This window comes from Balaenoptera physalus (assembly GCF_965194825.1).
Source record: "Balaenoptera physalus genome assembly, chromosome: 1".
Lineage (NCBI taxonomy): Eukaryota > Metazoa > Chordata > Mammalia > Artiodactyla > Balaenopteridae > Balaenoptera > Balaenoptera physalus.
This window is the reverse complement of record NC_138882.1, coordinates 84,775,892-84,796,986: the sequence shown is the minus strand read 5'-3', so window position 1 is coordinate 84,796,986 and position 21,095 is coordinate 84,775,892. Positions and strand designations below refer to the sequence as shown.

Here is a 21,095-nt window from a genome sequence, read left to right as displayed (position 1 = left end):
AGCTTTTGCCAGGCAGTGATGCCCAGCAGGAGAAATCAGGAAGACGGCATGGGAAGGACTCCTCTTGTAAGCTGCTAGCAAACCCTGGCTTGGTCAACCAGGATGCCCACTCCTGAGTCCTTCCCACGGTTGCTGTGGCTATTCCCGTGGCTCGTGGCCAGTCTGTGCATCTCTGAAATGGAACTGAAGTTGAGTGCATCATTTTGAGTGCATGAGTATAAGCTCATTCCTCCATAGCTTTCATCACATTCTCAAAAGGGTCCAAAGGCCCCTAAAAGGTTAAGAACAGTTTTCATGGCTGCTGGATTTTAGTAATGAAAGGTGGAGTATTTCTACTGTTGTTCTGTGTGTGGCCGGACTTGGTAGGGACGTGTGCTGCTAAGGCCTAAATCAGTTTCTCTGCTGCCATCCCTACCCCTTCACAACGCTCCTGCTCTGTGAAGCTGGGGGTGCACTGTGCCCCAGGAGACGGATGCTGGCTTGGAGTCCCTCAGTATGCATGAGGCACTGAGCCTCTGCATAAACAGCAGGGACCCTTCAACCCTCTCTGGGATGATTGTGTGCCTCTGACCCCAGGAGCCTGGGTTGTAGAGGAACCCGACGATGAGAGGTGGGGGTCGGGGAAGGAGGGCATCTTTGGAGAAGACAGAAGTGCTTCGTGCCCAGGAGGAGAAGAGGAGGTGGCCAATTGCCCCCGGATTTCAGGAGGACCAAGTCCCTCTCCCACCCAACAAAATGCCACTCAGATGAACTGGTTTCCAACACTGAAGATTTGTGGTGCATTTCTCTTGCTACAAAGCCCTTCGGACTCACATAGCCTATTAAGATACTGAGAACATGCCTATCAGGAAGGCGGGGCAGAGCCCACTCAGTCTACACACACAGAAGTCAAGCCCCCAGGAAGGTGAAGTGATTCCTCCAGAGTTTCCTAGTGCAGATGTGTCAGAGCCCAGACCGGATCCCAGAGCATCAGGCTCCCAGAGTGTGATCTGACAAGAACATGACTCTGCTGAGAAAACTCCTCCCCTCTCTCCCTCCTTCATGCATTCAACAAATATTTACCCTGTGCTCCTCCAAGGCCTAGGCCATCATCGCCTCCTAGAGGAAGTAGATAGGATTAGCCTCTCTCTCCATGTTTCTACAGCCCTTTGGGCTCCATTTTGTCATTAACTTTATAGCTGTGTATAGCTAATTACTTACCCTCTCTATACTTTAGTTACATCAATTATTAAGTAGAGATTAAAAATAGAGTCTACCCTCAGCCTACAGAATAGGAGAGAATATTTGCAAATCATATATCTGAGAAGGGATTAATATCCAGAATATGGAAAGCCTACAACTCAACTCCAAAAAAAACAAACAACCCAACTGAAAACTAGGCAAATGTCTGAATAGACATTTCTCCAAAGAAAACATACAAATGACCCATAATCACAGGAAAAGATGCTCCACCACACTAATCATTAGGGAAGGCAAATCAAAACCACAATGAGATACCACCTCACACCCATTAGAATGTCTGCTGTCAACAAAGACAGAAAATAACAAGTGTTGAAAAGGATGTGGAGAAATTGGAACCCTTGTGTACTGCTGGTGGGAATGTAAAATAGTGCAACCACTGTGGAAAATTATGGTGGTTCCTCAAAAAATGAAAAACAGAATTACCGTATGATCCAGCAATTCTACTTCTCGGTATATACCCAAAATAATTGAAAGCAGTCTCAAAAAGATATTTGTACACCCATGTTCACAGAAGCATTATTCACAATAGCCAAAATGTGGAAGCAACCCAAGTGCCCATCCACAGATGAATGGATAAATAAGTGTGGTATATACATGCAATGGAATATTATTCAGCCTTTAAAAAGGAAGGAGATCCTGACACATGATACAACATGGGTGAACCTTGAGGACATTAAGCTAAGTGAAATAAGACAGACACAAAAAGACAAATACTGTATAATTCCACTTATATGAGGTACCTGGAGTAGTCAAACTCACAGAGACAGAAAGTAGAATGGTGATTGCCAGGGTCTAGGAGGAGGGGGAGGTGGGGAGTTATTGTTTATTGGGTGCAGAGTTTCAGTTGCGAGATGATGAGAGTTCTGGAGATTGGATGCACAACAACGTGAATACACTTAACACAACTGAACCGGACGCTTAGAAATGGTTGCAGTGGTAAATTTTATGTTATTTGTATATTATCACAATTTAAAATATTTTAAAATTCGAAAGCCTTCCACCTGAAAAAAATAAAATCTACCTGATAGTGTTGTTGTGAGGATTAATAATAGATGAAAAATATTTATGATTTGTGGGCTTCATTAATTTGCATTATATTTTAATTAAAGTTTACACACACACAAAAAAATGTGTGAAGTGCTTAAAGCAGCGCATAGTAAGCAAGCACTGTGTGAGTGTACAGCGTGATTACTGCTCTGTAAATGTGCCTGATTCCCCAGCTGGGCTGTGAACCTTCGAGGACCCTGACTGGCTCAACCATCTCTGCCTCCCTGGGACCCAGCACAGTGCCTGGCATATACTATAACAGCAACAACAATCAATAAGAACAAACAATAGCAAAATAATAGCTAGTATTTACTGGGTTCTTACCATACACCAGGAATCATTGCAAATGCTTTACTTACATCCGTCCATTTAATCCTCACAGTAATCCTATGAGTTATGTTCTATCGTAATTCCCACTTTACAGAAGAGGAAGCTGAGGCCCACAGAGATACAACATTTGGTACATCAAAGGACTTAGGCGACTTATGACCCACTGTGACAGCATCTACTTTCTGCACCTGCCTGGAATGCCTCTTTGCCAATAAAGTCCTCCTCATCCTTCCTGCCCCAGCCCAGGCACCATCTGCTCTCGTCCACCCCTGACTCTCCTTCCCCCACCCTTATCAACACTGAGTTCATTCTTCTCTCTTCCATGCTACCAAACCCTTCTGCATCACAGCATTTGCCCTGCTATATTAGAGTTCACTTGTTTATTACCTGTCTTTTCTTTGGGTCTGGGAGCCCCTTTAGAGCAGAAATCACATCACATCCCGGGGCCTGGTGCATACTAGGGGCTCAGTTAATACTTACTGAGGGGATAAGTGAATGCCAAATTGAACACTTGATCTAGCCCTTACCCAATGCAAAAATTCCCTTTATCATACCCAGCCACTTTAAGTGGTTTTTGGAACAAGACAGGATATAGATCCATCAACCAAATGCAGTCTACCTTCCTTGGCTAGTCAACCTCTTGACAGGAAAATAGGGCTGTTTCTGACATCTAATATGACAAGTTTTCAGCCAGTGATCAAGCACTTGGTGCATACCTATTATTTGCCAGGCCCCTTCTATATGACCTGGCACAATACCATCTTACCCCAAATAGCTCATCATATTATCAAAGTGTTTTTACATCCACTATCTCTTTTGATAACCCTGTGAAATGGACATCACAGGTACAATTATTCCTACGTGACAGATGAGAAAACTGAGGCACGAGGAGTCACCTAAGGTCCTCTGGGCATACATTCTGCTTTGTGTTGGTGCTTAGGTGCCAAAAAGCACACTTTAGAACAACAGGGTCGCTTTTTCTGAGATTCTATTTCGCGTTTGTTCACTAGCCCAGCATGGAGCTCACGCTGACCTCTTTCAAGGGGGGTGATGGTGAGGTTGATGAAGATGATGTTTTTCCCAGACCCTGGACCCCTCGGGAGATGCCTGCCTTGAAGCCACTCCCCTGAGAATGTCCCTGTGGAGACAGCTTTCTTCATCCAGAAAGGAAGGAAAACAAAGCCCCAGGTCCAGCAAGGGAGACATGAGCCATGACCCCCTCCAGCCTCATGCACTTGTCCATGGAGCCTGCTGACCAGCGAGGCCATGAAATGCTGCCCCCAGAGATGCTCCCCCTGGACAGGCAGCCTTGGGGGCCTCCAGGAGGGCAGGACCAGGCTGAGCTGACCTGGCAGAAGAGGGTGTCAGGAATTGGGTAAGCACATGGGGGAAAAGGCAGCTCCTGTAATCAGACTGACAGACGTGGGGCAACCATGGGGTGCGGAACCTAGTCTTGTTTACAAGAAACAGCTCAGTCCCAGCACACACAGTCCCTGGTGAGTCCCAATACCAGGCTTTTGCCCGCAGCTAAGGAAATGCGGACAGAGCCCGCAGGGTCGGTGGAGAAACCCCCCAGGAAGGGGCAGGAGGACTGGGCTGAGCCGCCCCTTCATACTCCAAGCCTGTAGAACTCAACACATTTCAGGTGAGACAGGCAGGGAAGACCCACCTGGGCCTGGGGCAAGGGTGTCCTGAGTCACCCAGCCAACTCTCTCCAAGTCTCTGGACGTGACTAAGCGACCTGCAGGAGGCAACACAGACCTGGGTCATGGGATTCCAATCAGCAGGCGCCATCCCTGCATCACCCCCTCCCTGAGCACGCTCTGTGTGACAATGCCGGGCCCTGCACGGGACATGGAGATGACAGGACGTGGTGCCTGTCTTGGCGGAGGACACAGACAGCAACACACCTCCATGCAGCAGGACAGGCACCTCCACAGGGGAAGTCCAGACGGAAGTGGGGGTGGGCGGCTGCTGACTTTTAGAAGGAGAGCACTGGGGATTGGCAGGCGTGGACGGGCATCCCTGGCAGGCCTGCTTCCAAGCTCCGCTGATCAGGAACAAAGGTCCCTGGCTCGGCCTGCAGGGCACTGCTCCCCATGTTTGGTTCACAGACCCAGCTGGCAAAGGGAACCAAACCAAGTCCCTTAAATGATACCCGCAATCATCTGCACAGGGGAGCAACACAGATTGCAACCCATTATTCTTCTGAAACTCATCGTTTCTATCACAGTGCGCTCAGGACGTGGGTCCTCAGACCATCCTCAGAGAAGAAACCCTCCAGGAAGGACCCAGCAGGGCCTAAAGGCAGAGGAGACCACCCCAAGAGATTCTGCATCAGATTCGTGGGCTCCCAGGGAGAGACAAAAACAAACAACGCAGAAACAGGGCAGGGGCAGGTCTCAGCAGGGAGGGATCAGGGCGTCACAAATAGCCCAGAGTCAGAAAAACGCCCGCATGCCTCATCATTTTTTTCTTAGTAAAAACCAGACCAAACCCTCTTCTCCAGGAAGCCTTCACTGATTGACAGTCACCCATGTCCCACTCATCACTCTTCCCTTTGACAGGCTGCATTGCCGGCTTTGCCCTTGACTCCATCTGTCACTCATAGTGGGAAAAACCCACCTCACAATCTTCCCTCCCAGACTGGCCCGGACCTGCCACCCGATGTCAATTACCAGTGTCATCTTCCCCTCCCTGTCCTGGCCCCTTCCCAGGCCCAGGCTGCTCCGCCTTTGTTGGGACTCTCTTTTGAAGTTGGAAGAACTTCTGCCCTCCTAACTCGTGTTCAGTCCTGTATGTGTAGTGAACGACTGATCAGAACATCTCTGGTGTCACCTTCCCCTCCCTGTCCTGGCCCCTTCCCAGGCCCAGGCTGCTCCACCTTTGTTGGGACTCTCTTTTGAAGTTGGAAGAACTTCTGCCCTCCTAACTCGTGTTCAGTCCTGTATGTGTAGTGAACGACTGATCAGAACATCTCTGGTGTCACCTTCCCCTCCCTGTCCTGGCCCCTTCCCAGGCCCAGGCTGCTCCACCTTTGTTGGGACTCTCTTTTGAAGTTGGAAGAACTTCTGCCCTCCTAACTCGTGTTCAGTCCTGTATGTGTAGTGAACGACTGATCAGAACATCTCTGGTGTCACCTTCCCCTCCCCGTCCTCGCCCCTTCCCAGGCCCAGGCTGCTCCACCTTTGTTGGGACTCTCTTTTGAAGTTGGAAGAACTTCTGCCCTCCTAACTCGTGTTCAGTCCTGTATGTGTAGTGAACGACTGATCAGAACATCTCTGGTGAGCCCCGGCTTCCTTGTCAAGGAGCCAGCTCCCCAGGAGAAGAGACTCCTCCCTCTCAGACGGAAAGCTGAGGGCAGGGGCTCTGTCTACCCCCCTCCGACAGGGGATCCTGGGGGCGGGGGCTGTCTCTCACCCAAAATGGATGATCCTCAAAGTAGGACCAAACCTCCTCTTTCTGGACCCGGAGCAGAGGCCCAGAACCAGGAACTGAACAACATCCAGAAATGTTTACGAGGTTGCTTTATTCTCTTCCTTCACAGCTGTCCTTACCGCAGACACACAAGGCAGAGCTGTACCTTCAGCTGCCCATAGCCAGGTCGCACCTGCCCCCCAGCCGGCTCCTGTGGGGAGGCTGCCTGTGCTCCCCCTGATAGAGTCTGTGGTGGGCGCTGCGCTGGGCGCACAGCTGCCGGTGCTACTGCAGGTGGCAGTCCTTCACCAGCTTGCCCAAGCGGTAGAGGGCCTCCTCAAAGCAGATCTGCTTGTCCTTGCTCTTGTCTGCCACCCGGAACGACTCCGTGATGGAGTATGGCTCCTTCTGGCCCTGAGGGGTGGGCAGAGGGTCAACCACGCCCCCAGGCATCGCCCCGCAGCAATGGCCAGGCCCCCCCCCCACCCGCTGCCTGCCGGTGGGAGGGCGGGGTGGGGGACTGTGGCCTGGCCCTGCCTGGAAGGGGCTTGCAGGACGCAGATCCTCACTCACACAGTCAGTGGCCAGGACAGCCTATGCGGCAGAATCCGGCCAAAGAGGCAGTGGCACGGTGGGCACCTCAGCTAACTGGACCTGGGGCTGCATGGGGGACAGAGGGTGCAGGCAGGGCTCCATTTGCTGGCTGACTGCACAGCCCACAACACAATCCACATTCGTCCACCATCGGAGGCTGTTTAAGCCCGTCTCCCCTGCAGGGACAGCCCAGCCCAGGGGCTTCGGGGTGGAGAGCTGTGCCTAGCTCCTCCACGCTGGGAGCTCCCAGGGCAGAGCCCACCGCCCCACGTTTCTGCGACTCCAGCACTGCTGCAGGGCCAGCACCAGCTGGGGTCACATGTCTGCATGCAGTGGCACCGGCCCAGGAACTGTTTATGACACTGGGCCCATGTCACCTATGGGAGGGGCAGATCAAGGGAAAGGCCACAGCCGTGGGCTCCGGAGCTGGCCAGGATGTCCCAGAGGAGGTGGCCCTCAGGGCTGAGAACTGGGGATGGTGTAGGGAGGAAAGGAGCATCTGAAGTGGAAGGGACAGCAGGGAGAAAGTCAGGGGTCAGAGGGCAGGTGAGGACAAGCTGGCGCACCGGGCAGTGTGGGTGAAGCAGGTTTCAGCAGGATTTGGCTGATAGGCATGGGGAAGCCGGCGTGAAGTTCTCAGAAAGCTTCCGGGAAGGACGTCGCTGCAGCTGTAAGCAGCTGTGGGCCTGGGGGCGGCCCTCATCCTCATGGCAGGTCTCCCCCTCCAGCTCCCCCACTGCCCCACCATCTACTTCTTATAATCTTATCTCCTCTGCAAAGCTGGTTGAGCCGGGAAACTGGAGGCCTACGGCCTTGGGCAGGCTCACCCCGGCTTCCCTCATCTCAGCCCCCTGCCCAGGCTGCTATGTCTGCCCTGTGAGCCCCCGAGTGCAGGGTCTGAGGGTCCTTGCCCAGCCCCACGACATAAGCAACTGGCCCTGGAAAGAAAAAGGTCTCCCTAGAAACAAGGACTAAAAAGTCACCCTAGCCCCCGCCTTAGTGATCCTCATGGCTACACTCCAATAAACTGAGGGCAAGTCTGTCTCCTCTGACGTGTCCCAAAGGCAGTCAGGGGACACAAGAAGTGACCAGAGGAGGTGCCCCTGCTGGAATGCAGGGCCTTGAATCGGGCACGACCTGAAGTCCTCTAGACATAACAGTCCAGAGACCCCGCTGGGGCTGGGCACCAAGGGCCGAGGGCAGCGCCCCACAGACAGTCCCACCGGCCTTGCAGTCCCCAAGGAGCCCAGTAATCATGGGGCTGGGCCTGATGACAGAGGAGATGTACCGGCCTGCAGAGGGTGATTGAGCCCAGCCTGGGTTCCGGGGGGAGGGGGATAGTGGCTTGTGCAGACCCCAGGAGAAGGGGCTGGGGTTCAAAGGGAAGTCCTGGGGCCAGGCGCTGATTGAACTGACCTGTGGGCAGAGGGAAGATTTAGGACCCGTTCTCGCCAGAAGCAGGTCAGGCAGAAAAATAAACAGGTTTGGGGTTAGGACTAAGTTTCAGGCAGGAAATTTCAGGACAGGGAAGGACAGAAAATAAGGCTGGGCTGGGCCATGTTCCCCCCACCACAGATCCTGCACTCCACCCTCCCTCAAGGCCCCTCCCCTAGGTGGAAATGCTCTTGGGAGACAGCTGCACCTGCACTCTCACCACTCACTTCCACCCCCACAGCCAACCCCATACTTCATCCCCACCCGACCTCAGACCCCACACACCAAGGTCCCCACGAAGCGGGGCACGTTGTCCACGAGTAGGGCCTTCAACTCCTCCAGGGACAGGGTCTCCAAGTCCCCCTCCCGGGCCGCATACTGGTGGTAGCAGTGGATGATTTGGAAGAGGGATTCTTCCTCTGGCGTGTCTGTCATGGTGGCTGGGCCTGGGCCCAGGACAGGGGCAGCTCTGGAGATGCAGGGGGCGAGCAGCAGGGGACAGTGGAGAATCTGGGGGAGAGCACAGCACGGCAGGCCACACTGAGGCCAGGCCACAGCAGGTGGGCATTCCTCCAAGAATCCTCTGCCCAACCTGTCTCAGGCCCCCTCCCTGCCCTCCATCTGACCCCTTGCAAACCTGGCTCAGAGTCCCCGCCCTGCAGGAAACTTTGCCGTGAACTCTTAGGACAGGGCTCTGTCCCTTCCCTGAGACGGGAGCCTTGCAGGGGACAGGAGCTGTGTTCTCCACCCCCCAACCCTGCCCTCAGCTTAGGAGTCCCCGAAATCAAGAATGAGAAAAAACTAGACTCTTCAAAGCAAGATGATGTTTTCCAATGGAAATATTTTTAAACCCCTTGAGAAGGCCAGATCCCCACTACCATAGACTATTTTGTACCACAAACAGAATATTGAAACAATTACACCACCCCAAAGCCCAGGCCTGCTCAAATATCGTTTTCCTTTCTTGGTTGAATACAGACTGCACAGGGATCCCCATCTTTCTCCTACCCCTGCCCTGACCCTCTCTGAAGGAGTCTGTGTGCCATCTGCATGGCCCCGTGGCCTCCCATAGATTCTGTGCGCTGAGGCTGTTCAGTGCCCAGTGGCGGGGGCAGGCAGGGGTGCCGCAGCCTCTCCCATCCCCCTGCAGCCCCATCCCGGTGCTCTGCACAGGTGAGGGACAGATGCCCTCAACCCCCCGCTCCCCACTTCTTTCGGAGATGAGATCCCTGTTTTCGGGAGGCAGGGCTGTCCTGTCGGGTCAGTTGTCCTCCTTGGATTCTGAGCAGATAAGACTCAGGACAACTGGTCCCAACTCTTACAGAGCCAGCCAGGCACTGGGAGAAGCCCCTTATACACAGCATCCCATGTAATCCTCACAATGACCTTGTAAGGGAGACATCATTCCCTCATTTTCCTGAGGAGGAAATGAAATTCAGAGAGGTTAAGTAAATTTCCCAAAATCACACAAATGACCACCTGCAGCTAGATTCAACCAATGCCTTTGGGAACAACCCCAAAGACTTATAATTTTGGGCCCTTAACCCCTTCGGGGCCACAGTTATGCTGTTGGGACATCCATCTACACGGCACACATCCTCCAGAATGGGTAAGCAGCCCCCCTCTGCTTTCCTGGACCTGTGCAGACCCAACACAGCCCAGCCCACCCCTACAGCTCTCTTGGACGGGGTGCTGACCTCAATCACTGCTGGGCTGAGGCTGCTGTGAATTCACCGTCCCGATCTGTGTTTTATCCTAGAGATTCCCCTGTGCTCAGGCAGGAGGCAGTTGTGGGAGCACAGGCTCCGCCGCCCAGTCCCGCATCCTGCCCATCCATGGTGCCTCCAATTATGGCAGCCAGTGCTGTGATTCTTCCCAGGTTCCTAGCAACATGACTGAGTCTTAATTGCATCCCTGAGATGCCATCACGTGACACTTGCCTCCCACAATTAAATCAGCCAGTTTCAGGGACCCACCTGCCCTTAGCGCCTGGTCTGAAACATCTCAGAACCACAGAAGATCATGTTATCCATCTTCCTGCCTCAGAGTTCATCATCCCAGCTCCAGGGCTTGGGTGGGGTCAGACACACAACTTAAATACATCTTCCTGGGATGTCCTCCCCCAATTAGCGAACCCCCAGACTCCACAGTCATGAAGCACATTCACTCATCCAACAACTATTTCTCGAGCACCCGGCCCTCTCTAGGCAATAAGAGTAAGACATGTTGCCGGCTCACAGGATGGGGATGCGTGGAGGGGACAGAGTCACACACCGGCAAGAAGCACTGTGAACATTACTAATTTAGTGGCATGAACAGGGTACCCTGGGCACCCAAGGAGCACCTTCTGCCTGGAAAGGTGAGGAAGATTTCCTTAGGGTGATGCTATTTGTGATGGCACTTGAAAATTTGGTTGCAAGGAGGCGCATGGAGGACCAGGCACTCCAGACAGAGGAAACAGCATGGACAAAGGCTCAGGGGCATGAGAGAGAGTGGCCTGCTTAGGGGATGAAGCCCACAGGGTACATCATGACAAGCTGGAAGAAACAGGGCTGGAGAGGTGGGATGGAGACAAAATGTGAAGGGCCCTGTGTGCCAAACTAGAGCTGCAACTTTATCCTGCGCATAGAAAGTAGCTGATAGAGGATTTTTAAATGGGTTGAGTGATGGGTGAGAGGTGAGAGAGAAGTAGTAGGAATACCTTTACTATAAGGAAATAACCAACTGCAAAGTGGAAGTGATCTGCTCAAAGGGGGCCCAGATGTGTAGGCTTGGCCTCCATACAGGTGCCATCTGGGTGACAGGTCCTTGAGCGACAGATGAACTGCCTTCCCCCATCTCAAGCCTTCTCTCAGCCACCCTCTTCTACCGCCATCTCACCCATGCATCTCCCCTGGGAGGAGCCACGCAGGCTGATGAGTAAACCTCCCAGAAGGGGGCGCCAAAGGACAGGTAATTGAACCAGAGATTAAGTCGCCGCATCCCTGAACGTTTGAGAGAAAAATAGGTAAACACTGAAGGCAAAACATTTTCCAGGGTGATCCTTCATCTACCTAACATAACGATTTCTTCAGCAAACAAGTGGTCCATCAGTACACTTTTATGTTTTGAAAATAAAAACAGCGCTCAAATTGCTAAATGGTAAAACAATTTGGCAATGCCAAGCTGCAGTTGCAGCGAATGTTATTGAATACGTTTGATTCAGCCATCATTCCCCTGGGAATTTATTCCAGGAAAGTAATTAAACAGACATTTAAAAGCAATAAATAGGGATTTCCCTGGTGACACAGTGGTTAAGGATCCGCCTGCCAATGAAGGGCACACGGGTTCGATCCCTGGTCCAGGAAGATCCCACATACCACGGAGCAACTAAGCCCGTGCGCCACAACTACTGAGCCTGCGCTCTAGAGCCCAGGAGCCACAACTACGGAAGCCCACGCGCCTAGAGCGTGTGCTCCGCAACAAGAGACGCCACCGCGATGAGAATCCCAGGCACTGCAACAGAGTAGCCCCCGCTTGCTGCAACTAGAGAAAGCTCACGCACAGCAACGAAGACCCAACACCGCCAAAAAAATAAAAATAATAATTTTTAAAAAGCAATAAATAGGAAAATGTTCACAACTACAATATCTATAGCCAAGGGACAAAATAGAAATAAAAACCTTGAAAACAACAAATTAACAAATTTCATATGGCAATACATCCTTGGACAATCTCTGCATGATAATTTGTCACTCAAAAGGAGCTCCGTTTTTGGCCCATAGCTTGAAGGGGGGTGGGAGGTCATAGTGCACCCCTCTTCACCCTGCCTTTGTTCAATCTGGGAAAAAATTACTCTCCATACCATCCCAGTACATAATGATGACCTCCTTCCACAACTGTGATGTAACTACTGTTTTCAATTATTGTTATGCTGTGGACATGTTCTCACACTATTAATCAATGTGAGCCTGATTTTTAATAACTGCATAGTGATCATTTGTTTGCATGTATCTAAATTTGTTTTATTAATCCATTATTGGTAGACATTTAAATTACTTTAAGTCTATACATTTTAATCAACTCTTCCATAATGTTGATGTTTCTTCAGAATTTTGCCCTGTGTTCTAGGTGCTGGGAGAAGGGGAACAGAAATGAATTGATATCCCCTTCCCCTGCCAGAGCCACCACCCACCTCTCATTACCACAAGCAAGTGCCTGAACCAAGCCGACCCCCACACACCCACACCTGGACAAGGGCATCACCGCTGCAGTGAGAGCTCCCATATACCAAACGCAAGAGGGATCCCCCCAGCCATGACTCCCTTCCGCAGGAGAAAAGGAGTAACCCAGCAGCCTTCCCCATCCTAACATGAAAGTCAATAGACACATTTACAGTGTTACATTAGACTGTATGTGTCCAGATATTTACCTTTACCTGGGAGATTTATACTTTCACATTGCTGTTTAGTGAGTTTTCATTTCAATTTGAAGAACTCTCTTAAGCATTTCTTGTGAGGCAGGTCTAGTGATGACAAAATCCCTCAGTTTTGTTTGTCTGGTAAAAGAAAAAAGAATAGGCCAGGATCTAATCGTTTTATGGGAGAATTCTACCAAACATTCAAAAAAGAATACCACTGCTTCTTAAACTCTTTCAAAAAATAGAAGAAGGAGGAACATTTCCAAACTCAGTTCTTGAGTCCAGCATCACCCTGATACCAAAACCAGACAAAAATTATACAAGGAAATAAACTACAGGCCAATACCCCTGATGAACATAGATGCAAAAATCCTAAATAAATCCTAGCAAACTGAATTCAACAGTACATTAAAAGGATCATGCACCATAACTAAATGGGGTTTATCTCAGGGATGTGAGGATGGTTCATATGCAAATCAATCAAAGTGATATAACACGTTAACAAAATTAAAGGAAAAAAACACATGATTATCTCAATAAATGCAGAAAAGGCATTTGACAAAGTTCAACACCCATTTATGATTAAAACTCTCAACAAAATAGGTACAGAAGCACCTTATCTCAACACAGTAATAGCCATATATGAGAAGCCCACAGTAACTTCATAGTTCATGGGAAAAAAACCTGAAAGCTTTCCCTCTAAGATGTTGGCATAAGGCAAGGATGCCTACTCTTGCCACTGCTTATCAACATAATAATGGAAGTTCTAGCTAGAGAAATTAGACAAGAAAAAGAAGTAAAAGGCATCCAAACAGGAAAAGAAGAAATAAAAGTATCTCTGTTTGCAGATGACATGATTATATACATAGAAAACCCTAAAGACTAAATGAAAACAACAAAAATCCTGTTATAAATACAAAACCAATTCAGTAAAGTTGCAGGATACAAAGCAAACCTATGAAATCAATTGTGTTTCTATACACAAACAACAAACTATCCAAAAGGGAAATTAAGAAAACAATCTCATTCACAATAACAACGAAAAGAATAAAACACTTAGCAAATAACAAGACAGGTGAAAGACTTGTACTCTGAAAAATTATAAAAACATTTATGAAGGAAATTTTAAAAGACACAGACAAAGGGAAAGACATCCTATGTTCATGGATTGGAAGAATTAATATTGTTAAAATGTCCATACTACCCAAAATGATCTACAGATTCAATGCAATCCTTATCAAAATCCCAGTGGCATTATTTATAGAAATAGGAAAACAATTCTAAAATTTGTATGCAACTGCAAAATACCCTGATAGCCAAAGCAATCTTGAGCAATATGAACAAAGCTAAAGACCACATTTTATGATTTCAAAATTCATTACAAAACTACAGTAATCAAAAAACTACAGTAATGGGCTTCCCTGGTGGCGCAGTGGTTGAGAATCTGCCTGCCAATGCAGGGGACGCGGGTTCAAGCCCTGGTCTGGGAGGATCCCACATGCCGCGGAGCGGCTTGGCCCGTGGGCCACAATTGCTGGGCCTGCGCATCTGGAGCCTGTGCTCGGCAACGAGAGGCCGCGATGGTGAGAGGCCCACGCACCGCGATGAAGAGTGGCCCCCGCACCGCTATGAAAAGTGGCCCCCGCTTGCCACAGCTAGAGAGGGCCCTTACACAGAAATGAAGACCCAACACAGCCATACATACATACATACCTACATAAATAAAAAGAATGTAAGCAGACAAGAATAGCATTAAAAGACCCGGAAGTGAATCGGAATGAGCGGCAGACGCGTTCGGGTTCAGTTCTAAATTTGGACCACCTAATTCAGGAGCTGTCTCTGCCATTTCTTAGCTGTGTGACCTGAGGTGCTGTTGACCTTCAGGGATGTGGCCATCGAATTCTCTCAGGAGGAGTGGGAATGCCTGGACCCTGCTCAGAGGGCCTTGTACAGGGACGTGATGGTGGAGACCTACAGGAACCTGCTCTCCCTGGATATCGCTACTCAATGTGTGATCAAGGAATTGTCACCAAAAGAGGATATTAACAAAGGAGAATTATTCCCAACATTGATGTTGGGAAGACACAAAAGAAATGACATCAAGGATTTTGATTTCAGGGAAGTCCAGCAAAATATGCGTGAGTTTGAAGGTCATTGTGGATATGATGAAACAAATTACAAAGGAGTTATTACAACCTATAACAAAAATCTCACTAGTAGAAGAGATCAACAACAGAACAAATCCTGGAATGATTTCCCTCTAAAGCAGAGTGTATCTGTAAGAAAAAGTACTTCTCAATATTATAAACATGAGAAGTCATATATAAGATATTTGTTAAAACTAAAAAATAACATAACCTATGCAGAAAACACATATATAACATGTTTTGAGAATGAAGTTGGATTAAGGCTTCAGTCTCATCTGGCTGAACTTCAGAAGTTTCAAACCAAAGAGAAAGTTTATAAATGCAACCAAGTTGAGAAGTTGATCAACAATAGTTGTTCTGCTCCACCACTTCAAAGAATTCTTCCTAGTGTCAGCATCAACATTTGTAATAAATCTGGGAAGATTTTTGTACATCCTTCATTACTTACACAACATCAGAGAGCACATATTACTGAAAAGCCTTACAAATGTAATGATTGTGGGAAAGCTTTTAGAGAAGGCTCAAACCTCACTAGTCATCAGAGAATTCATTCTGGGCAGAGACCTTACAAATGTAATGAGTGTGATAAAGCCTTTATCCAATTTGCAAACCTTGCTAGACATCGGAGAATCCATACCAGAGAGAAACCCTATAAGTGTAATATATGTGGCAAGAGCTGTAGTCAGAATTCAAATCTTGCAAGTCATCAGAAAATTCATACTGGAGAGAAACCTTACAAATGTAGTGAGTGTGACAAAGCTTTTTCTGGGCATTCAAGCCTAACTCAACATAAGAGAATCCATACTGGAGAGAAACCTTATAAATGTAACAAATGTGGGAAGGCTTCTAGAGGAAGCTCGAATCTCACTAATCATCAGAGAATTCATTCGGGGCAGAGACCTTACAAATGTAATGAGTGTGACAAATCCTTTAACCGAGTCTCACACCTCACTAGACACCAGAGAATCCATACGGGAGAGAAACCATATAAATGTAGTGTATGTGGCAAGGTCTGTAGTCAACATTCAAATCTTGTAATTCACCAGAGAATTCATACAGGAGAGAAACCTTACAAATGTAATGAGTGTGGCAAAGCCTTTATGGAGCGTTCAAGCCTTACTCAACATAAGAGAATCCATAGTGGAGAAAAGCCTTACAAATGTAAGGAATGTGGCAAAGCCTTTAACCAGTCCTCTAACCTTGTCATTCATCAGATAATTCATACTGGAGAGAAGCCTCACAAATGTAATGAGTGTGGCAAAGCCTTTAATGTGTGTTCAAGCCTTAGCCAACATCAAAGAATCCATACAGGGGAGAAGCCTTACAGATGTAATGAGTGTGGCAAGGCATTTAGCCAATTTGCAAACCTTACTAGACATCAGAAAATGCATACTGAAAGGAAACTTTGTAAACCTAATATACGTAGTAATGCTTTTATCCAAAGATCATGCATTGGAGATCATCAGATAATTCATAGTGGAGAGAAACCTCACAAATGTAATGTGTGTGGCAAAACCTTTTATGCATATTCAAGCCTTACTCGGCATCAAAGAGTCCACACTGAATAGAAACCATATAAAAGTCACGTATTTGGCAAAGCCTCTAAGTAGGGCTCACACTTAACTAGACAACAGAATATACATCTATGAAAGAAAGCACATAAATGTAATGGGTATGGCAGGGCTTTTATCCAAAGATCAAGCCTTATGTAATGTTAGAATTCCTCCTGGAGAGAAACTTTATAAATGTAATGAATGAGTTAAGCTTTTATCAAATGTTCACACTTTTGGGGTCATGAGACGATTCACATCAGAGAGAAAACATACGGTCTAACCTTAGGATTCACCACAGAATTTATATTGTAGAAAAATCTTAGAAGTAATGAATATGATAAACTGTTTCACTATTTTCTCACAACAGACTGCACATCAAATTCATACTAGAGGAAACTAAGTTCTTATCAGAGGTTATTCACGTTAAATTCTGCTTAGTAATGAAAAATCAAAATCATAAAGCCTGTAATGGCTGTCAAAGTTACAAGGATACCTGTGGAAAAGTTCTGTGATCTTAATTTAGTAAGTATTTATTTGAGATTTCTTGAAAAGGCTATTTTACTTTTTGATGGCTTTCAACCTGAGTTTTGAAATCTGTTTATTTTATGCCTTCGTTACTGTTGTTTCATATGTCACCATGAAGGTCTCTGGGAAGGATTTAATCAGATTGAAGAACATCCTTCCTTGGGTGAGGCTCATGTTCAAAGTTTCCTGAAAGAGCAAGAACACTGAATTTATGAGACAATACAGTATAAATCTGAATGAGGGCTTGAGTGGCATATAATAGATGTAAAACTATGATCTAAGTCATCATGATTAATGCATTATGGGCTCTCTTCTTCAGTTTTGTTGGTATGGGGTTTTTATGTTGATATGGGTGGGGCTGAAGAGAGGGTATCTGAATGGGGTTTAAACTTTCCACCAGTGCCAAAGAAAAGAGACCCAGGCTTTCTAATCATCTTGCCTAAGTTAGGTAGAATGGGAAGAGGGGTGGGGGACTTAAAAGCTGTTAGCAGTCAAATAATAAAAAATGAATTCAAGACTAATACAAAAAAAAAAAAAAGAATAGCATTTAAAAAATAATAATTAAAAAAAAAACTACAGTAATCAAAACAGTGTGGTACTGGCATAAGAACAGACATATAGACCAATGGAACAGAATAGAGAGCCCAGAAATAAATCCACACCTTAAGGTCAACTGATCTTCAACAAAGGTGCCAAGAACACAAAATGAGGAAAAGTCAGCCTCTTCAATAAATGGTGCTGGGAGGGCTTCCCTGGTGGTGCAGTGCTTAAGAATCCGCCTGCCAATGCAGGGGACACGGGTTCGAGCCCTGGTCCGGGAAGATCCCACATGCCACGGAGCAACTAAGCCCGTGCACCATGACTACTGAGCCTGCACTCTAGAGCCTGCAAGCCACAACTACTGAAGCCCGCATGCCTAGAGCCTGTGCTCTTCAACAAGAGAAGCCACCGCAATGAAAAGCCCGCGCACCGCAATGAAGAGTAACCCCCGCTCACCACAACTAGAGAAAGCCCGTGCACAACAATGAAGACCCAACACAGCCAAAAATAAATTAATTAAATAAATAAATTTTTTTTAAAATAAAATAAATGGTACTGGGAAAACTGAATATCCACATGCAGGAGAAGGAACTAGAACCCTGATCTCATGATATACAAAAATCAACTAAAAAAGGATTAAAGACTTAAATATAAGTCCTGAAACTGTGAAACTCCTAAAAGAAAACATAGGGGAAAAGCTTCTTGATATTGGTCTGGGCAATAATTTTTTTTAAATGGACAGATCATGGAAAATAATGGAGGTGTCCTCAAAAACTCAAAAACTTAAAAATAGAATTACCTTATGATCCAGCAATCCTACTTCTGGATACACATTCAAAGGAAATGAAACCAGGATCTCGAAGAGATATCTGCATTCCTGTGTTCATTTCAGCATTATTCATGTAACCAAGATCTGGAAAAAACCTAAATGTCTATAGACGAATGAACGGATAAAGAAAATGTGATATGTGTATGTAGTGGAACATTATTCAGCCATCAAAAAAGAAAAAGCTCCTGCCACTTTCAGCAACATGGATGAGCCTGGAGAACATTATGCTAAATGACATAAACCAGACACAGAAAGACAAATCCTGCATGATCACACTATATATGAATCTAAAAGGGCTGAACTCATAGAAACAAGGTAGAAAGGTGGTTACCAGGGGATGGGGGGAGAGGGAAATGGGAAGATGTTGGTCAAGGGATACAAAGTTTCAGTAAAGCAAAACGAATAAATGCTAAAGAGCTAATGTACAGCAATGTGGCTATAGTTAACAATACTTTATTGTATACTTGAAATTTGCCAAGAAGGTAGATGATAAGTGTTCACACTGCTGGAAAAAATAAATATATATATGTGTGTGTATAAATAAATATACATATATATACATATATTTCAGGGTGATTAATATGTTAATTAGCTTGCTTGCAGTGATTATTTTACAATGTATTGTGTATATCAAATCATCAAATTGCACACCTTAAATATATATCATTTTGGTCAAATATTCCTCAATAAAAAATAAATAAATTGTTTAACATTCTGCCTTCTAGAAGCTCATAGTCTGGAGGTAGAGACAGACCCCTAGACAAACCTTCAAGGTAGTGTACTTAGAAAAGAACCACAAGCTTGGTGCCAAACATGCATCCCTACCACCACTGCCAGGACACAATCCCAACCTTCACAAACATCCCAGCCTTCAACATCTTTCCAATTGTGAAGACCAGCCATTGAAAGCGACACCATGTGGCAGCCAGCAGTCACTGCAGCAAAGGACTCTCTCTGGTTAACTTGAGAAAGAAGATTCACTCCCATTGGCCTTGAAGCCCCCAGGGTTTAGACAACTCAAGGATAGGTAAAGACCTCAAGAGAGTAATATTAGATTTCTGGTTGGGTGGAGAGGGGAATTCAAACAATTACTTTAAAAAGTGAAGAATGGGACTTCCCTGGTGGCACAGTGGTTAAGACTCCACGCTCCCAAGGCAGGGGGCCGGAGTTCGATCCCTGGTCAGGGAACTAGATCCCACATGCATGCTGCACCTAAGAGTTTGCATGCTGCAACTAAGGAGCCTGCCTGCTGCAACGAAGACGGGGCCCAAATAAATAAATAAAATATTTTTTTTTTAAAGTTAAGAATTATGGCCACTTTAGTACATAAGATGATGAATCAGATTATACTGGTTAAATATCGAGGCTCCATTTGGGATTTTTGCCAGTTCTCATTATACCTACTTTCTATTTTACAGGGCGATTTTGTCTTTATGATTAGAGCAAACTGATATCATAGTCAATGACTTCACCGGTATCTGAAACATGGGATGGCCTATGCTTGAAGGGGGATTACTAGATACTTTAGAATCCTTAGGGGGGAATGTTTAGGATGAAAGAGAACAGAAGTGTGATATTATTACATTTTTGAGCAACTTAATTTCTTTACCATGTAGAAAATAAGAAGAGTATGGGGAGTGCCTTCTGTAAGATCGAGAGATTTCTGGAGACTGAGAAAATAACTAAAAGTATAAAAATAACTTTAGAAGTGCTTCTTCTGTGCTGAGTACTTCCCCATGGACTTTGCATATATCCATTCATCTCATCTTATAACAGTTGCTGATCAGGAACCCAAGGAACAACAAGGTAAAGGAACGTGCTCAAGGTGACTAAGCTGGTAAATGCAGAGGCATAATTCAAACCTGGCTCCACGTCTGACTCCACGGAGCCTGTTCTTTTTTTAAAAAAACAGCTTTATTGATATATCACTGACATATAAAAATTGTATATATTTAAGTTATACAACTTGATGTTTTGATATACATATACGTATACATTGTGAAGTGATCACCACAATCAAGCAACACCTCACATAGTTACCATTGTGTGTGTGTGTGTTGAGCAGACTTAAGATCGGTCCTCTTAGTAGACTACAAGTATACAGTACAGTATTGTTTTGGGGTTTTTTTTAATTATTTATTTATTTATTTGGTTGCACCGGGTCTTCGTTGCAGCAGGCAGGCTCCTTAGTTGCAGCTCGCAGGCTCCTTAGTTGTGGCATGCAAACTCTTACTTGCAGCATGCATGAGGGATCTAGTTCCCTGAACAGGGATTGAACCCGGGTCCCCTGCATTGGGAGGCCCCCTGTGCCACCAGGAATGTCCCTACAGTACAGTATTGTTAACTATTATCACCATGTTGTACATTAACTACTATATTACCTTGCCTCTAAATAACAGTAGATCCAGCAAGGGGAAGAGTCCTGCCGTTAGAGAATAGAGCTAATACAAAGCACACTCAGATGGGAGCCAGCCTGATGTGTTCAAGGAACAAAAAGAAGAGCCAGAAGGATGTAAAAGAAAAGCAGAGAGAGAGATGGGAGGTAAGGTCTGAGAGGTGGGCAGAGGCCAGACCAAGAAGGACTTTGCAAATTGGGAGTTTACTCTAAATGGGATAGGAAGCCACCGAAGGATATGCCATGTTCATGGACTAGAAAACTCTGCTATTGTAAAGCTCTCAGTTCTCCCAAAAGTGATCTATAGATTCAGGGCAATCTCTATCAACATTCTAGCCAGAATTTTTGTACAAATTGACAAGCTTATTTTAAGAAAAAAATGCATAGAATTGCAAAAGGCTAAGAATAGGCAAAGCAATTATGAAAACGAAGAGTTGGAGGATTTATAATACTAGACGTTAATTAAGGTTTATTATAGTAGCTAACATAACTAAGACACTGTGGAACTGGTTCAAGGATAGTCAAATAGACCAAGAGAACTGTAAAAAGTTAATAAACAGAAACCTCGAATAGAGTTGGGAGACCAGCAGGGGGCGCTCTCACACTGAGACAATAGCAGAATCCAGCAGGAAGACTCTTCTTT

At 46.3% G+C, this 21,095-nt stretch overlaps 2 protein-coding genes across 2 annotated transcripts; one reads left to right on the top strand and one right to left on the bottom strand.

Moving 5' to 3' along the window:
• Window positions 1-28: 28 nt before the first annotated feature.
• Window positions 29-14,074, bottom strand: LOC309648169 (protein S100-A15A-like). Its single transcript, XM_082436504.1, has 4 exons — window positions 8,350-14,074; window positions 4,530-6,450; window positions 4,289-4,360; window positions 29-183 (listed from the first exon to the last, which is right to left on the bottom strand). The coding sequence occupies exons 1-2, from the start codon at window positions 8,497-8,499 to the stop codon at window positions 6,322-6,324; spliced, it is 279 nt and encodes a 92-aa protein (XP_082292630.1). The 5' UTR covers window positions 8,500-14,074; the 3' UTR covers window positions 29-183; window positions 4,289-4,360; window positions 4,530-6,321.
• A 150-nt stretch (window positions 14,075-14,224) lies between these two features.
• On the top strand, window positions 14,225-16,878 carry LOC309662054 (uncharacterized protein). The gene is made up of 2 exons (XM_082464429.1): window positions 14,225-14,261; window positions 14,331-16,878. The coding sequence occupies exons 1-2, from the start codon at window positions 14,241-14,243 to the stop codon at window positions 16,176-16,178; spliced, it is 1,869 nt and encodes a 622-aa protein (XP_082320555.1). The 5' UTR covers window positions 14,225-14,240; the 3' UTR covers window positions 16,179-16,878.
• The last annotated feature ends 4,217 nt before the right edge of the window (window positions 16,879-21,095 follow it).